This window comes from Sinocyclocheilus anshuiensis, unplaced genomic scaffold, assembly GCF_001515605.1.
Source record: "Sinocyclocheilus anshuiensis isolate Anshui unplaced genomic scaffold, SAMN03320099.WGS_v1.1 scaffold579, whole genome shotgun sequence".
In the NCBI taxonomy this organism is placed as follows: domain Eukaryota; kingdom Metazoa; phylum Chordata; class Actinopteri; order Cypriniformes; family Cyprinidae; genus Sinocyclocheilus; species Sinocyclocheilus anshuiensis.
Genome location: NW_015551075.1, coordinates 3,161,638 through 3,179,572, shown reverse-complemented (window position 1 = coordinate 3,179,572; position 17,935 = coordinate 3,161,638). Strand labels below are relative to the sequence as shown.

At 36.4% G+C, this 17,935-nt stretch overlaps 1 protein-coding gene across 7 annotated transcripts in view; it reads left to right on the top strand.

The window, feature by feature from the left end:
• LOC107662299 (A-kinase anchor protein 13-like) overlaps positions 1–17,935 on the top strand; it is an 89,084-nt gene that overhangs the window by 1,432 nt on the left and 69,717 nt on the right. For 6 of the 7 annotated variants that reach the window (XM_016452278.1, XM_016452279.1, XM_016452280.1 and 3 more), the window contains exons 1-4: positions 76–223; positions 6,577–6,620; positions 12,732–12,888; positions 16,328–16,615. In XM_016452278.1, coding sequence (XP_016307764.1) covers positions 6,588–6,620; positions 12,732–12,888; positions 16,328–16,615 — 478 coding nt within the window. In that variant the 5' untranslated portion in view covers positions 76–223; positions 6,577–6,587. Of the gene's footprint in view, positions 1–75; positions 224–6,576; positions 6,621–12,731; positions 12,889–16,327; positions 16,616–17,935 lie in introns of those variants that run through there. The other variant, XM_016452275.1, reaches the window with a different exon arrangement.

The window sequence follows — 17,935 nt, the reverse complement described above, 5'->3', positions numbered from 1 at the left end:
CCTCCCCATCCTCCCCCACCCATGACATCACACGGCTTTTATCTGCTGCCAAACACAAAGCTGCATTTAGCTCGCAGTAATCAGCGCTGTGACCTAACCTGCCATGCACTGGAGATGCGTGAAGATTTAGGTGTGCTTTTTTGTAAGTTTGATTCACGTAATATGCTGAAATAATGGATCTATGAGCTCTGCTGTACTCAGCTTGGAGTTCTCAAGATCTGAGGTAAGATGTCATACAAGGAGTTTGTTAAAATGTGAGGAGAAATGCATATGAAATATATGTAATAAAAACCTGTGGCATGAGTTCTGAGCCAGGTATAGAGCAAATTGAGCAGTGTGATCGGCAGCAGACAACGAATTTAGAATTTCTTTAAATTTCTTTTTTTCAGTAGTTTAAATGTTTTCTAATGTTACGCAGACCTGCCAACTTGTATGCGTTTTGCGTAGCGAGTACGCATTTTAACCTCAAAGTATGCTGGCACGATTTGTCGCTCTAAAATATGCAAAAACCTGGTGACGCCTGTGCACGCATAGTACTCAAATCAAGCAACAGCAAAAGAAGAAGAGTTCGACCAATCAGAACGCTGGGTTCATTCCCTAAATAGCAAGTAGGCATGATTGACAAATGCGTAAGGCCTTATATTAAAAAGAGGCCGCAGATCGATAGTAACACAAAATCCCGCTCGATCCCCCCTCTATTCCCGCCATCTGATTTCTTAAGCGAGCACAGTAGAGTAGTCATTACTTCGTGTTTTTTGTTGTTGTATTTTTTATTTTATTTTGTTGTATTTTTTTTCGATTTTGATTTTAAATAATTTCTGTGCATTTTATTTCTCTCGGAACTGGCTCTGTTTGTGTGTGTCCGTGAGTCTGCGTGCTGAGATGAGGAAATGCCTCCCCGCTTATAACGCGAATTTGAAAACAACACGCCATGATGACTATGACTTGTAATGAGAAGCGTTTCTAAACCTGCTGTCCAACAAAAGAGAACATTACAACATGTTTTTACTCCACAACATCAGTTGAGTGTTTGAAATAACTTTTGTGATCTGATGTGGCTTCTTATCACAGAATGTGTCAGAAAATATATTCTATACTGTAAAAAAGGTTATGTTGATAAGCAATGGATTATAAATATACAAAATTATTATGAAAATACCCGAGATGGCTTGAAGAACACCGATAAACTATACATTGTCGCAGTCGAGTGTTTATTGTCTTAATGTTGCGTCATTCAAAACGTTTCTATCTCTTTGAAGTCAGCTACAGCGACAGCTGGATGTCTTTGTCCATATTAGGGATTTCCTGGAACATCAGGAGCTCTATTACTATTGTGATGCATATGTGGTTTCTGTGCGAGGGCACCCTCTGGCTTCCAGACATTACATGTGTTTATAGCGTGCAATAATGGCCAATCCATAAAAAAATAATACTTCTCTCAAAAGAAATTTGAAGTAGACATAATCCATGTTTTTCTACAGTGTACAGACTTGTACTGGAGTTTTAATTAACGTGAACTGGAGTTTTTTAAAATAGCATTTTAAATCGCAAATTTCCAGAACGCTGACTGTTACTATAGCAACCGGGACTTCTAACGGCAGCTGAAGTGCCGTTACTTTACTGATTAGTGATTGGCTCTTTTATTCAGAAGGCGGTGCTTCCTTCGATAGAGCGGCCGTATTGAGCGTTGCATTTTTGCCCATTCCGAGTGACACGTCTTGGGTATTCTATAGTCTTTGACTGTGCTGTGGCTTTGGAGCGTGCGCTATATGGAGCAGAGCAGATGCTTTCAGTTTACAATTGTAGCATCCATTGTCCAACTGAACTAAATGTTTTTTATTTCTATAAAAAGCAAAAAAACAGTGGGGGCAGTACCGCGGTGGGCAAGTAATGTATTCAGTGTACCGCCAAACACATAAACCACAACAGCATAGACCACCGCAGCAAGCCTAAAAGAAAGTAGAATTTTTTTTTTATAAATAGAAATATAACAAAAATGTCTTTACTATCATAATTTAATGTGTCCTTGAGCATAAATGTCTTTAAAAAATCTTGCTGAGCCCAAGCTTTTGAATGGTAGTGTTTGAGGAATAAAAGTGCTGCTTGTCTTGTCAGGTAGAGATCTGATTAAACAGATGTTTTTCAATGGGTATGTTGATAAATATGCTGTGGTTTTCCAGCTGTAACACTTATCTCATGGTCTTGGACAGAACTGTGGCCCTCATGCTTTGAAGTTTCAATCATTGTTGCTATGGCAATTCAAACAAACCAAGTAGTTGCACATCAAGCTCGACCTCCACACCTTTCATTTATGACCCTCCCCCAAAACACTCACACACACTCACACTCACACACACACTCACTCACTCACTCACTCACTCACTCACTCAAGCATTACTAATGTGGCTTTCTGGAGAACTCCATAGACTACAAACAGTTACGATTTCACTGCAGCTTTTGAACTGCAGTAGATCAGGAACCACTTCAAAACATGCATTGATCAGAAGGTGTGGTCTTTTCAGGTCAGAGTAATAAAAGAGGCTTTATGTCTCAAATGAAATTTAATAGCACTCAGTTTCCACACCCAGAAGGACAATTTATAATTTTGCATTCATAATGACTCGGGTTTATTGTTGACATAATATTGCACTATGACATTCATGACAAATCTTGAGACTCGTGTCACTGAGAACTACTTCATTCACATTTTCAGTTCTTTGCAGATGTTTATCTGATGTCTCATGTCTTCTTTTTTTCCCAGTTAAGCTATATATGTTTAAACCAAACATGCTTATACTGGCTGATATTGCCAAGTCTTTTCTCAAATGTAAAAAAGAAGCAGGCTCAGTAGTCACGATCAGGTGTCAGTAAGGGACACCAGTATCAGATGTCACTATTGAGTGTTGCTGTTCCATGTGCTTGAAACAAAAACAGAGGTATTTACCTGATGCTGTACAATTTTCTATATAGTACGATCAAGTTTTTGCTCAAACAATTGGCAAGCAACTGCACTGAACTTGGTCATGTGGTGTATGTTTTAGTACTTCCTCTGAATAATGCCAAAAATAGTGCCCTACCTATATTGTAAACCTATTTATTTGGCTATTCATACTAGGAGTGGGTGGTATGGCCAACTTAGATGAATTTGTTTCTTTACTGGAACAGATTTGGAGAAATGTAGTATTATATCACTTTCTCACCAATGAATCCTCTGCAGTGAATGGGTGCCGTCAGAATAAGAGTCCAAACAGCTGATAAAAAGATCACAATAATCCACAAGTAATCCACACCACTCCAGTCCATCAGTTATCATCTTGTGATGATAACTGACTCATCTACATCTTGGATGGCCTGAGAGTGAGTATATTTTCAGCAATTTTTCTTTTTATGGGTGAACTTTTCCTTGAAGAATATGACACCTTGAACAACAAATAGTTTCATTACCCAATTACCTAAATTTAATTGCATTTTTTAATTTGATTAAGTTTTGGTTTTGTTTTTCAGCTAAAGGAAAACTTTAAATTTGGTGTCGTTAAAAAAAATCATTTCGGTGTGTCATTACTACTAATACAAAATACTTCCTCATTGGATTAGTTTCTTCTCTCTCTCTTTGTATCTCTTTCTCTGTATAAGCATATAGTGGTATAGAAGAATCTTTATTGTACTGTTTCATTATTTGAATTTAGCATTTTCTTTCCTGTTGTCCACAAACTTATCCTATCAGACTTGTGGCCCATTTTTGGGTTGCAACCCACCAGCTGAGAACGACTGTCATATCAGAAACCTCTAGGGTGTATGATAATTCATATTCATCTAACTATCCAGCTAGAATTCGATTGGACTCATATACATATATATTGCGGTCTTTTGTATGAAATTACTCCTAGTGTGTGCATAATTACTCTGCTTTGTTTTAAAAAAGACAGGCTTATTTGATATGGAAATACATTTTAATATAGAGTAGGGGTTTGTTATATCACTTGGGGGCAAAAAAGATTAAAAAGCAAAACAAAAGTAGCTGTTTCTTCAGCAACGTTGTCCGCTAATTACATTTTACACCTGAGGCACTTATGCAGCCCTGATTATTTCGACACTACCAAGGCCAGTACCTGAGCATGTTATTGCCTGTTTTAAACATTGACTGTGCAGTATTTTGCCGCACAAAAGTTGCACTATGCTGATCACTGAGGTTTACCCAAACTCAAAGGCCTAATAATCTTGTTGGGCCTCCTTTCAGAGTCTTGACACATGATAATTATCTCATAATTCAGATAAGCTGCCCCGATTGTTAGGTCAGGTCGAATTATTATAATTTGTCATTTTGCAGATGCATGGAATTCGAAAAGACATTGATTGCAGGGTCCTCATGGATCATCATGCGATGGAATGCTTCGTTTGAGGGTGAAACATGCTGATAGGTTTTTCAGTAATTCTCTAGTGCTCAAGCTTGAGATAAGTTTCGATTATGTAATATTATTACAATTTTAAATAAGGGTTCTCTATTTATATTTTAAAATGTAAATTATTCCTGTTATGCAAAGCTGAATTTTCAGCATCAGTATTCAGTGTCACATGATCCTTCAGAAATCTGCTGCTATAGAAACATTTATTATTATTATCAATATTGAAAACATTTATGCTGATCAATATTTTTGTGGAAACCGGGAGGATGAATATAAAGGATCGATGATGCTAATTTCTGAATTGGCCTACAAAAATACATCATCCCTGCAGGTGGTATAAATATATATACCTATATATAATATGTATATGTACCCAACTCTACCTCAGTCTGTTCATATAACTGTTTCTAAATGCCCGTGTTGATAAAACTCAGTTTGTCTCCAGGTCTGCTGATTTCCCTCCGTCCTCATGAAGTCAGTATTGTTCATTACTATGAATAAGCAGGTGTCAGAGAAAGAGGTTTCCATAACCATTTCAGCTGGGAGGAAATCTATATTTGATCTTTGTTATTGTCACATCAGCAAAGTGTTTCAGTGCCTGTGTGTGATGAAACAACTTCCCCTTTTAAATTGTTGCTGGCATTACTCTTTGTGCAATAGAACATTATGAAAGGAACCCAGAAGAGCCACACCTCAAGGTGGGAAGCCATGTTTCTCCTTTGATGTAGATGAACTCCACGTATGTATTTGAAGTATAAGCTTATATAGGTATATATCATCTTACAGCACAGGTGTATTGTAGTGAAATGTTAGACAGCTTAAAGGCAGTTTCACTTGTCATTACGGCATTCAGGTTCAGCCAGGTGTTTCAGTCCTGCACAGAAGAAATCACTTTTTTAAATCAATATTCTTGAGTCTCATTAACTAATAATTGCATAGATTATTCATATTCATACGCATTGAAGGACTTCTCACAAAAAAATTCTGCCTTATTCACAAAACATTCATGCACGTGTATTTGTTCTTAACCTAGTTCTAATGTTAATGAATTTGGAGTATTGAGAGACCGTGTACCAATGCAGGGTTACTAATTAGCATGAAATCATAAATATATTCAAATATTTGTATATATAACTGCTAATAAACAGATCGTCTTGTTTTCCAGAAGAAAACATATCAGCACACATTTACTTGGGAGGCAAAATTGTGTAAGATAAGTTTTGTTCTCAGAAAATACACATTCACACATTTTCTTGCGACTTCTTTTTTCTCTATAGCTGCTTTTAACACTTTATTTTAGACCAATTCTCACTAGAACTTTATCTTACACAAGAAACTTATCTTACACAATTTTGCCTCCCAAGTAAATGTGTGCTGATATGTTTTCTTCTGGAAAACAAGACGATGCTGAAAACAAAGTAATTTGCATTGCAAAACCAGATATTAAAGATAAAATGTGAAGGTTGTGTGAAGAGGGAAGGTAGAGCAATCTGAGTACAAGAGAAGAGGATTAGGATGGGTATTATTAGAGCTGTCTGTTTATCTATTCACCTTTAAATATAGCAGCGCTGTTTTAACCAATGAAAGAATGGCTGGCTGATGTATTGCATGTCAGACTGGTTGTTAATTAAAGAATTTGTTTGTTCTATGAGGGTAAACGGCATAAAAACATCCCCATCGGTTCTTTCCCCGCAGGGCCCGGTGTGGCCGCACCAGTTGCACCCTCCCAAGGACGGCCCTGTCTGTCTCTTTTTTTTTAATTTTTGCCATGAAATATGACCAGGACATCATCTTGACATGTTTCGTGAGATTCACCCATGAACTTGGTGTTCTCTTAAACATTTAAACACATCACTTTTCTGGTAATTACAGGCCTGTGAATCAGCAGTGTATTTCAGCATGTCTTGCACTCACTGAGACTGAAGGTGTGAGTCACACTCATGAATATCTTTTAGGCCTGAAGTGCCATTTATCAAACAGCTGTTGTATTGTCAGTAGAGGTGCTAATTTGAATTGGTTTCACATTTGCTGAGGGTATTTTCATGCTCAAACGTATTGAATCATAAACCTCCTTTTATAATTAGGCTGAAAACAGCATCAGTATTTTGGTTGATCTGATGATGTACAGCTTTGTTTGCACTGACTTCATACTGTTTTTTTTTTTTCTTTTCAGTGTCCAGAGTCATGAAACTTAGTCCTTGTCAAGCCCCATTATATGTAAGTATCCTTCATGCTTATTTTGCATTCCTCTTTATTTGCTCAGTCAAATCTATTTCAGATGGAGATGCAGTTTTGTTTCACACACACACAACTAGACAGAAGCATGTGTGTCTGAGTAATTTCAAAAGAAGTGGTGTTAGGCAGCTGCAATTTCAGCAAATATGATCATGCTAGAAAGTTGATTTGTTGTCCAGTTACTGTGCTAGTGGACGACCAATCAACAAGGTCAATATATAGGCCAATATTTGGGATTTTTAGGGGTTCACGTGTGTAGCGCTGAAACCCTATTGTAATTGTTAGAATGGCCAAGGATCAGCATTCTCCACTTAAAACTGATCGGGTAGACCAAACTGTAAATTGTAGAGACTTGAAAATTGGAGGGATAGTAGAACTCGCATGTCTACAACATCACCAAGGCTTGCTCATATATTCACACATACACTAGATCTTCATATCATATGATCGATCTACTCATTCTGAAATACAAATTTGCCTAGGACTACTGCTGTCAATCAAATCGTTCTTTAAATAGTTGGGATTATTTAAAAAAACCCTACTTTGCTGTTTTTTTAATTAAAAAATCAATAAAATCAGTGCAGTACAATTCAGGTCAAAAATTACCCCCAAAAAAATGTAACCTTTGCATTTGGTCAGCTGTAACAGGGTCAATTAAAAATATGGTCTTGATCTAGTGTACCCAAAAGCCTATGAATCCTCAAAGAAAACTCAAAACTTCACAAAACTCTGTAAACTCATACAAACTCATGCATCGTATGATTCTAAACAAGTGTAACCCCCCGGTGTCGCCGGCATGGGAGACGGGTGCAATAACAAGGAGGCTAAAGACTGCAGCGCCAGTGCGCCCCTTGAGATCTGGGGCCAGTTGCACAAACTTAGCCTTTATGTTAAGACAGTGTCTTAAGTACGAGTTTGACCAACTAGCAGTTAGCCAATGAGTAATCAGTCTTATTTTTGGAATTAACTTAGACTAATCTATGCTTTTATTTAACTGAATTAAAAAAAATTATAAATAGTCTTAAAGAAAAAAATGAGATGACTAACTTGTAAATCCAGTCTAAACCTTTTATGCAACTGGCCCCAGGTGAGTGAGGTTTACCTGCACAGCACCTACCAGCTGGCGTCTGTTACACTCACCCCCCTAAGCCTCACTCCCATCCGGGTCACGGCACCAATGTGACCTTTGGCTTTATCTGACCCAGTCCCACCCTTCACCAGGACAAGCACTCTGAATGTGGATGATATTGGAATTCATTTGCAGTCACCCACACACAGAGCAGTAGAAGAGACCGAAAATAGTTAGTCATGTAGTCATGTTAGAGCTCCACCTACAGCGTTTTTCCCTAGCTCTGCTGCAGATCGTTCAAGCTCAGTGGGCAACAGCTCCACCGGCATAACCAATAGAAAGTGCGATCCCATTAACAGGATTTAACTTAAAGAACCCCCAAACTATAATAATTTATCTCGTTACAAAAGCATGCACAATTTTATTGAAACTGGACAAAAAATGACACTGTAATAGTTATATAAAGGTTTAAAGCACTATATTTCTATAGTAAATTCCCTGAAATTGCAATTTTATTATAATTTATATTTACACATTATAAAATCATTATTATTACATTTAACCTGAAATTTACTCAAAGTTTACAAATGCATTTATACAGACATAACAGTTTTTACAATTATGCCACATTATGATTAAATTTAAACCTGAAAATGGTGTCATAAACAGCAGACATACAGTAAGCATTTTGTTACCTATCGGTTATTTTAAATATCTATATCTACAAAAAAATGTGTATGTGTGTTTGTGAGCATGCTTAGTGTGTATTAATACAGTATCTATTAAGTAATATAGTTTAACCCTTTCAATACTCTGTGCATGTGATCTTATTCTCCATCATGGATGTGTTCTGGTGTCAGCCATACAATTCACATTGGCCTAGACCCTAACAGCATAGAAGCCATAAAGCCCTTAAAGCGCTTGCTTAAAGCATGCTCCAACATGCTGAGAACTGTTTGCTTAGGGTTTGATAAACAGTATTGAAATGTGTATTTCTTATGGCTTTGTCTTGATTTATGTAAAAATCATTATTGGGTTCATTATCATTAAAAATCATTATTGACTTCAAGGGAAGTCGTGGCCTAATGGTTAGAGAGTCGGACTCGTAACCCAAAGGTTGCGGGTTCGAGTCTCGTACCGGCAGGGATTGTAGGTGGGTGGTGCACTTTGGATGGGTTAAATGCAGAGCACTAATTCCAAGTATGGGTCACCATACTTGGCCTCACGTCACTTTCGCTTTTTTTCACTTTTAATTATTAATAGCATCACGTATACATGACGTCATTGCGTGAACAAACTGTCTGAAAAAAACAATTTGTAAAAAAGAACTGGCCTTCCCGCAACTAATGTTTACACTGAAAAACAATGCAAAGCAGCACAGCGAAACGCAATAAGGCATTCTGTGTGAACAACCCCTTAGTCTGGAGGAATTATGTTGGTAATGCACCATCAGATACTCCTCTAGGTTAAAAAAAAATAGGTCCACCTTGAACTGACAATTCAGACAACTTTACAGCTCAAATAACACACAATTTCAGTGAAACATTCATGTAAGTGCTTTATCAAAAATATAAACTCTCCACCTGCTTTTAGCATAGACCTTGCCTCATATGTTTTAATGGCAAGTTGAAATGATCAGTATATTATAGTTTTCCAGTACAAATATCTAAACCGACCTAAAGCAAGATGCATTTTGTTTAGGAAGCAAAATTATGTAAGATAACAAAATCTTTTAGATGTGTTGAAATGTGTGAATTAACACCTTTCACATCCTTAATGCATTTTAGGAGAAACCTCACTAAAATAAGTTAGATTTATGCTTGCAACAAGACAAAAAAAAAAAGATTTTCTGAAAACAAGACTTACAAGACTTTGCTTCTCAATATTGATATAGATAGGATATTGGGTTTTTTGCATTTCATTTAGTTTTTTTTTAGGATAAACCTCACTAAAATGAATTTTATGCTTTCAACAAGACAAAAAAAAAAAAACTGTCAATGCAGTAAAAAAAACAACCTCATTCAATATATATTTTCTGAAAACAAGACTTCTCTTACTTTGCTTCTCAATATTGATATTGATATTGTGGTTATTGTGTTTTTTGTTTGAATTCTTTGCTTGATCATGCTGTGCCAGGATGGTCAAGATGCTCAAACAAATAGAGCAAACAGATCACAACAGATGTCTGTCTTATAGTTGTCTGTGCTCATAAAGCTGAAATAGAAGGAAGTATTTCACCACATACATTTTCTGCAATAATATAATCAGAACCCAGTCCAAAAACAGTCTAGCTTCACCAGTCCGCTCAAAGTCTGCTGTCCTTTCAGTCGTCTTCAACACAGATCTTGAAACATCAATCAAATTCTCATTCAGGATAGCGGTGACCCCTGATTGAAGCAATACGGCTAATCTAGATCCCGAAGGGGAATATGGCTGTCAGCACCTTACAAGAACAGAAAACAAGTCGATCTGCGGGAAGGATGTATGACCGGTATTGTGTTACTACCACAAGAAGCCTATCTGACGTACGGAGTACAGTCAACAAAGAGAAGGGATTTTCCCTCCACTGCTGTGAAATCCGATGAGGGTTCAAAGAGACTTATCTTTGTGTTAATGTCTGTAATTAACTGCTGAAACGATATTAGATTATCCAAAGGGCTGAGATAAATGGATACAATGGTGATAAGTGAAAGAGGATGGATTAGAACGGTTTTGAGCACAGAAGTATGTGTGACACCCCTTATTGTTTCTTTATTCCCATAGACATCTTTCCTCTCCTGAAATAATTTCAGGAGTCAGTATGCAGCTTAGATTTCCTAAATTCTGTCTGATTGTCAATCGAAACTCACATATCCTATATCTATTGCTTTAACGCAAGGACTTTGCCATGGCACAAATGGTTCTTAAAGGGGTCATATGATGCTGCTAAAAAGAACATTATTTTGTGTATTTGGTGTAATGAAATGTGTTTATGCGGTTTAAGGTTAAAAAAACACATTATTTTCCACATACTGTACATTATTGTTTCTCCTCTATGCCCAGCCTTTCTGAAACGTGTCGATTTTTAAAAAGCTCATCGATCTGAAAAAGTGAGGTGTGCTGTGATTGGCCAGCTATCCAGTGCGTTGTGATTGGCCGAATACCCCAAGCGTGTGACGGAAATGTTACGTCCCTTACCATACTGTGATGCCTGCAGCCTGCGGCAACCCCATATGACGACCCCGGGCTGGACTCCGCTTCGTCCATGGTGAAAACCGATCCGGCGATCGACAGCACCAAGTTGAAGTATTTCCTCAGCGACCACCACGGATCAGCTCCAGGCATAACGAAGCGATATCATCCTCTTTTGGAAGGCCAAACAAAGTAGTTTCGCTTTCACAACGAAGCACACAGAGCCTTCACGACATGGCGGCGGCAACAATACTACAGCGAGAATAAAAGTTACTCCTTTCTTTGCGTGAACATTTGGGCGGCGTTATGCAAATCTTCCCACATAGTGACGTAGGTATGTGGGGGCGTGTTAGAACGAGCCGTTTTAGGTAGGCGTGGTTGACTCTTAACTTTTATAAAGGATATCTCTTTGGATTTGAGACTTTAGTGTTTGCAACTTTACAGATCTTCTTTATGCACCAAGAGCTTGTAACAGTCCAAAGAGAAAGGAAAAATTGAAATCGCATCATATGACCCCTTTAAGTTTCAACAAAGAACCCTCTACGTATCAAGACCGCTTTATCTGTTTCTTGAGTTGATTAAATTATAGTTCATTGGAGATTTATGTTCTTAAATGTTTTGGAGATTTAAATTTTGCAATATAGGTTCTTAAAATCGGAACATTGGTTTCTGCATTCTTTACAGTCAAAATTTTTTTTTTTTTACAATGGGTCTTTAAAGTAAAGTTTTATTTCTTCAAAGTCACCATTACATACAAATGTGACTTTGTGACTTTTATCTATAGAATTTGTTTGTTTTGTTTTGTTTTTGAAAGAAGTCTCTTATGCTCACAAGGGCTGTATTTATTTGTTTAAAAAAACAGTAATATTGTGAAATATTATTACAACTTAAAATAACTGTTTTCTATTTGAATATATTTTTAAATTTTTATTTATTCCTGTCATGTAAAGCTGAATTTTCAGCATCATTACTCCAGTCTTCAGTGTCACATGATCCTTCTTTCAAATATGCTGCTGATTTGCTGCTCAAGAAACATTTTATTATTATTATCAATGTTGAAAACTGTTGAGCAGCTTAACATTTTTGTGGAAACTGTGATACTTTTTTTTTTTCAGGAATCTCTGACAAATAGAAAGTAAAGTTTTGTAACATTATTAATGTCTTTTTGTCACTTTTGGTCAATTTAATCATGCATACTTGCTGAATAGAAGTATGCTTCATTTTTTCATTATTCCATCTGATATTTTCATGTACAGTTTGGCCTGTTTAAATAGGAAATGCATTTTGATTCTAATTAGAAACTTGATTTGTGATAATGGCTTTTGCAGTGGTGGTTCCATCGGCCTCTGAGCGTGTTGTTTGAATATTAATTATATAGTATTTTTTTATGTGTGTTAATTTGTGAAAGTGTGACAGGAAGAGGGAAGCTTCTCATCTAGAACATCAGGGCGTGTGCTGTTAAATTCACACAGTGCTATCTGTGCTAATCTGTGCAGACCAACACCAGTGTGATATCCTGTTGTAACCACAACTTCAGTTTTGGTTCTCTGAGTTCTTGGGTTAAAATATATGAAAGGTTCCATTTGGAAGCAAGGATAGTAAGCTTTTTGCAAACCTTTCACATTCATCAAGTCCTTGTGTCTAATAAATAATGTAGAACTGTATTGTTTGTTTTTTCAAACTGTAGTTTACTGATCAAGTTTGCAGAATATGAACGCATCATTCAATCAGAAGGTTTTGGAACGGGTGGAGGCTTGGATCATTTTGGCATTTTGTTTGTGATTTTTGCCCTAAAATTCTTATTCATAAACACATAATTTTGTGTTTCACACTTCTCTCTTTTCCTGTATCAGGGCGAGTGTGTGCTAACAGTTCAGCTCTGTGATGAGGCGCTCGGTGAAGGAGAACAGGGGGAGGTGCAGTTCTTCCTGTTGTTCACTGGCTCTGCTCAGAGACATCTTACCAGCACACTGAAGGTCAGCCATGCCACCCTTCAGGCTGTGTGTCCAGGTGAGCGTAATATTGGGCCCTTAGATCTGTGATGTTATAGCCAACTGCATCCCAACTCTGACCTCTTGACCCTTTTTCTGCTGAAAAAAAAAGTTTTTGTTACACACATCTCCTAAAACTGGGTTTATGAATTGGGGTTCGTGAGGGAACTGCAGGGGGTTTGTGAGTTTCTGAAAAGCGAATTATAAATTAAATGATCGACACTTACTAAAAATTGTCATGTTTAATTGTTTACCTGCATGTCATGTGACATTGAACAACATCAGAGAACCGTTAACATGCAAATGTGTTAAGTTATTGAAATATTCGCTTAAAATCTCAGGACATGCTTAAATATTTTAGGTCAAAGGGGTTCGGCTGACAAAAAAGTTTGGGAATCCTTGTCTTAAAATAAAGTTTGCTATAAAATTGTTATTTGGTGCTCTAGTAGTCAATAGCACTATAAAGATAAAAAAGAAACTGCATATGTACTGAGCTAAAATTATTATTATTAATACAACAAATATTTAAATGACAATATCTTTTTTTAATTTTTTTAAATAGAGAATCCCCAATAAATGGTGGTATTATAAATCTATAGTAGTTTTCTAAAAAATACAATTAAACATATAAAAAACTTGAATAAACTGTTCGGATCATTACATGCACACAACAACTCATGCCAACTTGTGTTTTTAACGTGAAATCGTTCTTCAAGAGATTCCTGCTTTAATATTCAAGTGCTTTTAAAAGGTTAAACCTTTAAAATCCTTGCTATCCTTTCAATTTAGTGCTAGATTATTGAGCTAAATCTTAAAATATTGCTGATACCATGAAAAAAAAAAAGAAGAAGAAAAGAAAAAAGCACACATTAGCCAGTATTGTGCGTCTCTACTGGTTGATGTTTTAAAAACACTTTACATAAGAATCAAGCTGCAAATTGCTTCTACTTTTCTCTGCATAAACTGGGACCAGATAAAGTGTTTTAGCATTGAAAAATGACATGCATCAAATTTCAGATTGATAAAGAAATTAAAGTGCCCTTATTATGGATTTTGGAAAATTGCCTTTCATGCAGTGTGTAACACAGCTCTAAGTGAATGAAAACATCCTGCAAAGTTTTAAATCTGAAAGTGCACCGTTTATATAGTTATTGTCTCTCAAAAGAAAGAGTCAACTCTGAATCATTGAAACGAGTCGTTTTTAAAACGAATCCCAAGCTGTTTCATGTTGACGTCAACATGAAACATTAGCATATTGCCCGCCCACTTGTTGGTCTTTTCTTTGCCACTAGATCCCGCTTTTGGAGCGGTAAAATAGCTGTTGGAGACTCCCAAAACCAAAATATGAACCTTTCATTACCCATAATAGGGGCACTTTAAGGTTCACATTAACTCATTGCCACATACTAAAGTTGAGGAATGTGGTTGTTCTGGTGTTCTAGTGATGAATGTTTAACTGTCTATGTTCTTCTGACTGCGTATTTAGAGACTTTTTTTTTGTTTACTCCGTTGGGGGAAGATGAATTGGGTGAACATGCTGCCCTCTGTCCTCTTTTTAAGAAATTACTTTTGGCAAAGTAAAATGAGCATTCTCTGCACACATACAGGTGCATCTCAATAAATTAGAATGTCGTGGAAAAGTTCATTTATTTCAGTAATTCAACTCAAATTGTGAAACTCGTGTATTAAATAAATTCATTGCACACAGACTGAAGTAGTTTAAGTCTTTTGGTTCTGAAATAAATGAACTTTTCCACGACATTCTAATTTATTGAGATGCACCTGTACATAATCTGTGTTTTAAGCTGTATTTTCCAGTCAAAGATTGTGTTATATGAATTAACTCTCATGTAAGTCCTCACTGCGGACAGTGTTTGTCTCAGGCCAAATAAAGGTGGCATCACTTGGTCCTGTCAACAAAACATGTTTGCTTGGTGATCCTATTAAGGACTCAGGTGGATTGAGTCACACTGAACATGGTGTAGCTCAGGCCCATAGAGAGAGTTCAATGGAGAAACTGATTGTGGCATATTTTTAAGCATATCTATATATGTATTAGTCTTTTCTTATCTCATCGTTTGAATGATATGCGTGTTATTTAGGGCTGTTTGGTCGCTGAAGCGAATCTGCTCTCTATGGAGATGTTCAGTCAGCATGAATGAATGACATTGAGGGCAGCAATGCTTGTGTTTCAGTGTCAGATGCCTCAGCAGTCAGTGAAGGGGATGATCCGCTGATGGAGGGAGATTACAGGGAGAAGCTGTGTTTGCCACTTGTGAACCTAGTTTGAGTGTTTGTATATGGATTTTGCATTGAAGTCAACGTGAAAATTGACCTTTTATTTAAATATACCGGGAATAGTTCACCTAAAAATTAAAATTTGCTGCAATTTTACTCACTCTCAGGCCATCCAAGATGTAGATGAGTTTGTTTCTTCATCAGAAATTTAGCATTACATCACTTGCTGAATGGGTGCCGTCAGAATGAGAGTCCAAACAGCTGATAAAAACATCACAATAATCCACAAATAAAAGAAAAGCTGTGTGGCCAAAATACATGTCCATAATCCATAATAACGCTTCCCTGAAAAAGTCCATAAATCAACCAAAATATTTGTTTAGAACCATTTTTGACTATTTTTGCTTGTTTTGCAGCAGTATTATGGAAAGAGGACTCGTATTTTATCCAGAAGGAATGGTTAAAAATGCCTTAATGAGGGATTTGTTTCTTACAAACATGCAGCTTTTCACTTCACGTCTAAACAACATTAGACCCCATTAACTTTCATTGTACAAAAAAAAAAAAAAAAAAAAATCTAAATGTAATAATTTACAGTATTGGGTCAGGGAAAAATTACAATAACCAGTAACATTGAAGCACTTAATCACTTTCCGGATAAAATTTGGGGTCCTACTCTACATTTGTTTCTTAATTAAGATTCTGTTTCACTCTGAAATATGTATCATTATGGAGGTTAAATATTTCTAAAACTGGTATCCTGTTCTTGCATGACTCTAAGTATGTTATTGGGACATTGCAGAAATATTTTTTTCTGGAAATAGAAATTACATCATATTTGTCCTGTTTACAGTGTTGTCATGTGGCTGATGGGTTACAGTCATGTGCATTACAAAAGCAGTAATTTTGCATAGCGTTATATTTATTTTAAGCATTCTATGAATGTATGTATATTACTATGAATGTAGTTATTCACTGAGTAACTAACTATAGAGAGTTGTATGCACATAACATAATGCTTTTACCGTAAATATAGGTTTGTCCTTTTTTTTCCCAGGAGGTTGACCATTTATTTTATTTATTTTATTTATTTTATTTTATTTTATTTTATTTTATTTTATTTTATTTTATTCAATGCAATGCAATGCAATTAGTCATCAACATTATTTATTGTATTGGATATGTTTGACTGCTGTCATGAACTTTTGCTCTCTGTACAGCTCATAACTGCTGTGAGTGGGTGCTGGTCACCCTGTGCTCAGCGGGACCAGACGGTAACATTCATACTCTGGCTACCGAGCGCCTGCACTTCGTACAGGACCTGGCCTTCGACATGGCCCAGTTCCTGGTGAGCGCGGTGGGGCAGACAAGCCTACTGGAAGAGGCTCTGCTACTGGACGAGCATCAGATCCCGCTGCAGGAGTGCAAAAAGCTGGACCAGAATCTGTCCCTGGCCCTCAAACATATCACGCTGCCCCCTGGCTGGAACCTGCTGAGGAATAACACACGTGAGTGCAGCTTGGTGGTGGCTTCGATCTGGGCTGGCAATCAAAAGGTTGTAGGTTCAAGTAATCATGCGTTACACCTGTAATTGCCTTCTGTATGTGTTCTTTAAGGCAAGACACCCCAGGTAAATACTTCCCCAGTTAACTATTTTCTATTAAAACTGAAAGGTTTTCTGTGTAAATATGGAAATGAGGCATTGTCTTAATTAAATATGCACTAATTTACATACATTTCTATTACAGAAATCTGAACATTGGATAAAGCCAGGTTCAAAATTCTTGTTTCATTTTGTTTAATTAGAGTCAAAGGTTTTTACAGAGAGGGTTTTAGACTAAACTAAGATAAGTAGCCATGTTCTAATAATGTTCTAATTTTTTATTTAATTAGTTGTAACTATTTATCACAAGAACTTAAACCAGCATAATTTTGTAGCTTAACTGATCATGACAAAGAAAAGTGCCTTTGGAGGTAGGACTTTACATCGTCCAATAGGACTTTATCATATATTTATTATCAAACTGGAGGATCGTCTCAACAGAAGTTAAGATGTGGTTGATCCTTTAGGGGGCGTTATAACATTAGTGTAGATCATCAGGCTCATACTTCATTGATTGATTTCTAACATTCTATAAAATGAAAAAAAAAAAAAATACAATTTACAGCCACATTTAATTTAATATGTAATCTATTATAAAATACAAATATAAACTGCTCAATTTTAGAGGGCTAATAATACTTTTGTGGAAATCTCTCAAGTTATCCTTGGCCTGCGACTTATGTCTCCATTTTTTACATTTGTTTTCATTCTTTTTTTGGATATCATTACAAATTTAGAAGAGAATGTACTGGATGATGTTCCACAGCACATATCTGTAGCCAAATAAATGTCCCTAAATGACATTCCAGATCAGGTTCCAAGTAATCAGAACAGTTCCTTTGAGTTCATAATGGTCACATGACGGTTGACAGGTCAGTTACAGTGTGATGTTAATTACAGGTGGCAAATCTGTTTAATTAATTGACATTATTTTTGGCCTGGTTCTTCTCTGCTGAATCACAGTACTTTGTCCTTGTCCTAACAAACTTGTGTGGTGGATTATTATGCTTGAGCATTGTGCTTGTGCTCTTTTTCTTTAAAACAAATATCACATGCCTTGATATTTTATGCAATGCAAAAACATTCTTGTTCAAATACAAGGACATATAGAAATATACTGTATACACACCATTCAAAACTGTTGGGTAGGGATTTTTTAATTTTTTTTGTTTTAAAAAATTAATACTTTTAGATCCTCCTGATTACAAAGAATCAGTTTCCACAA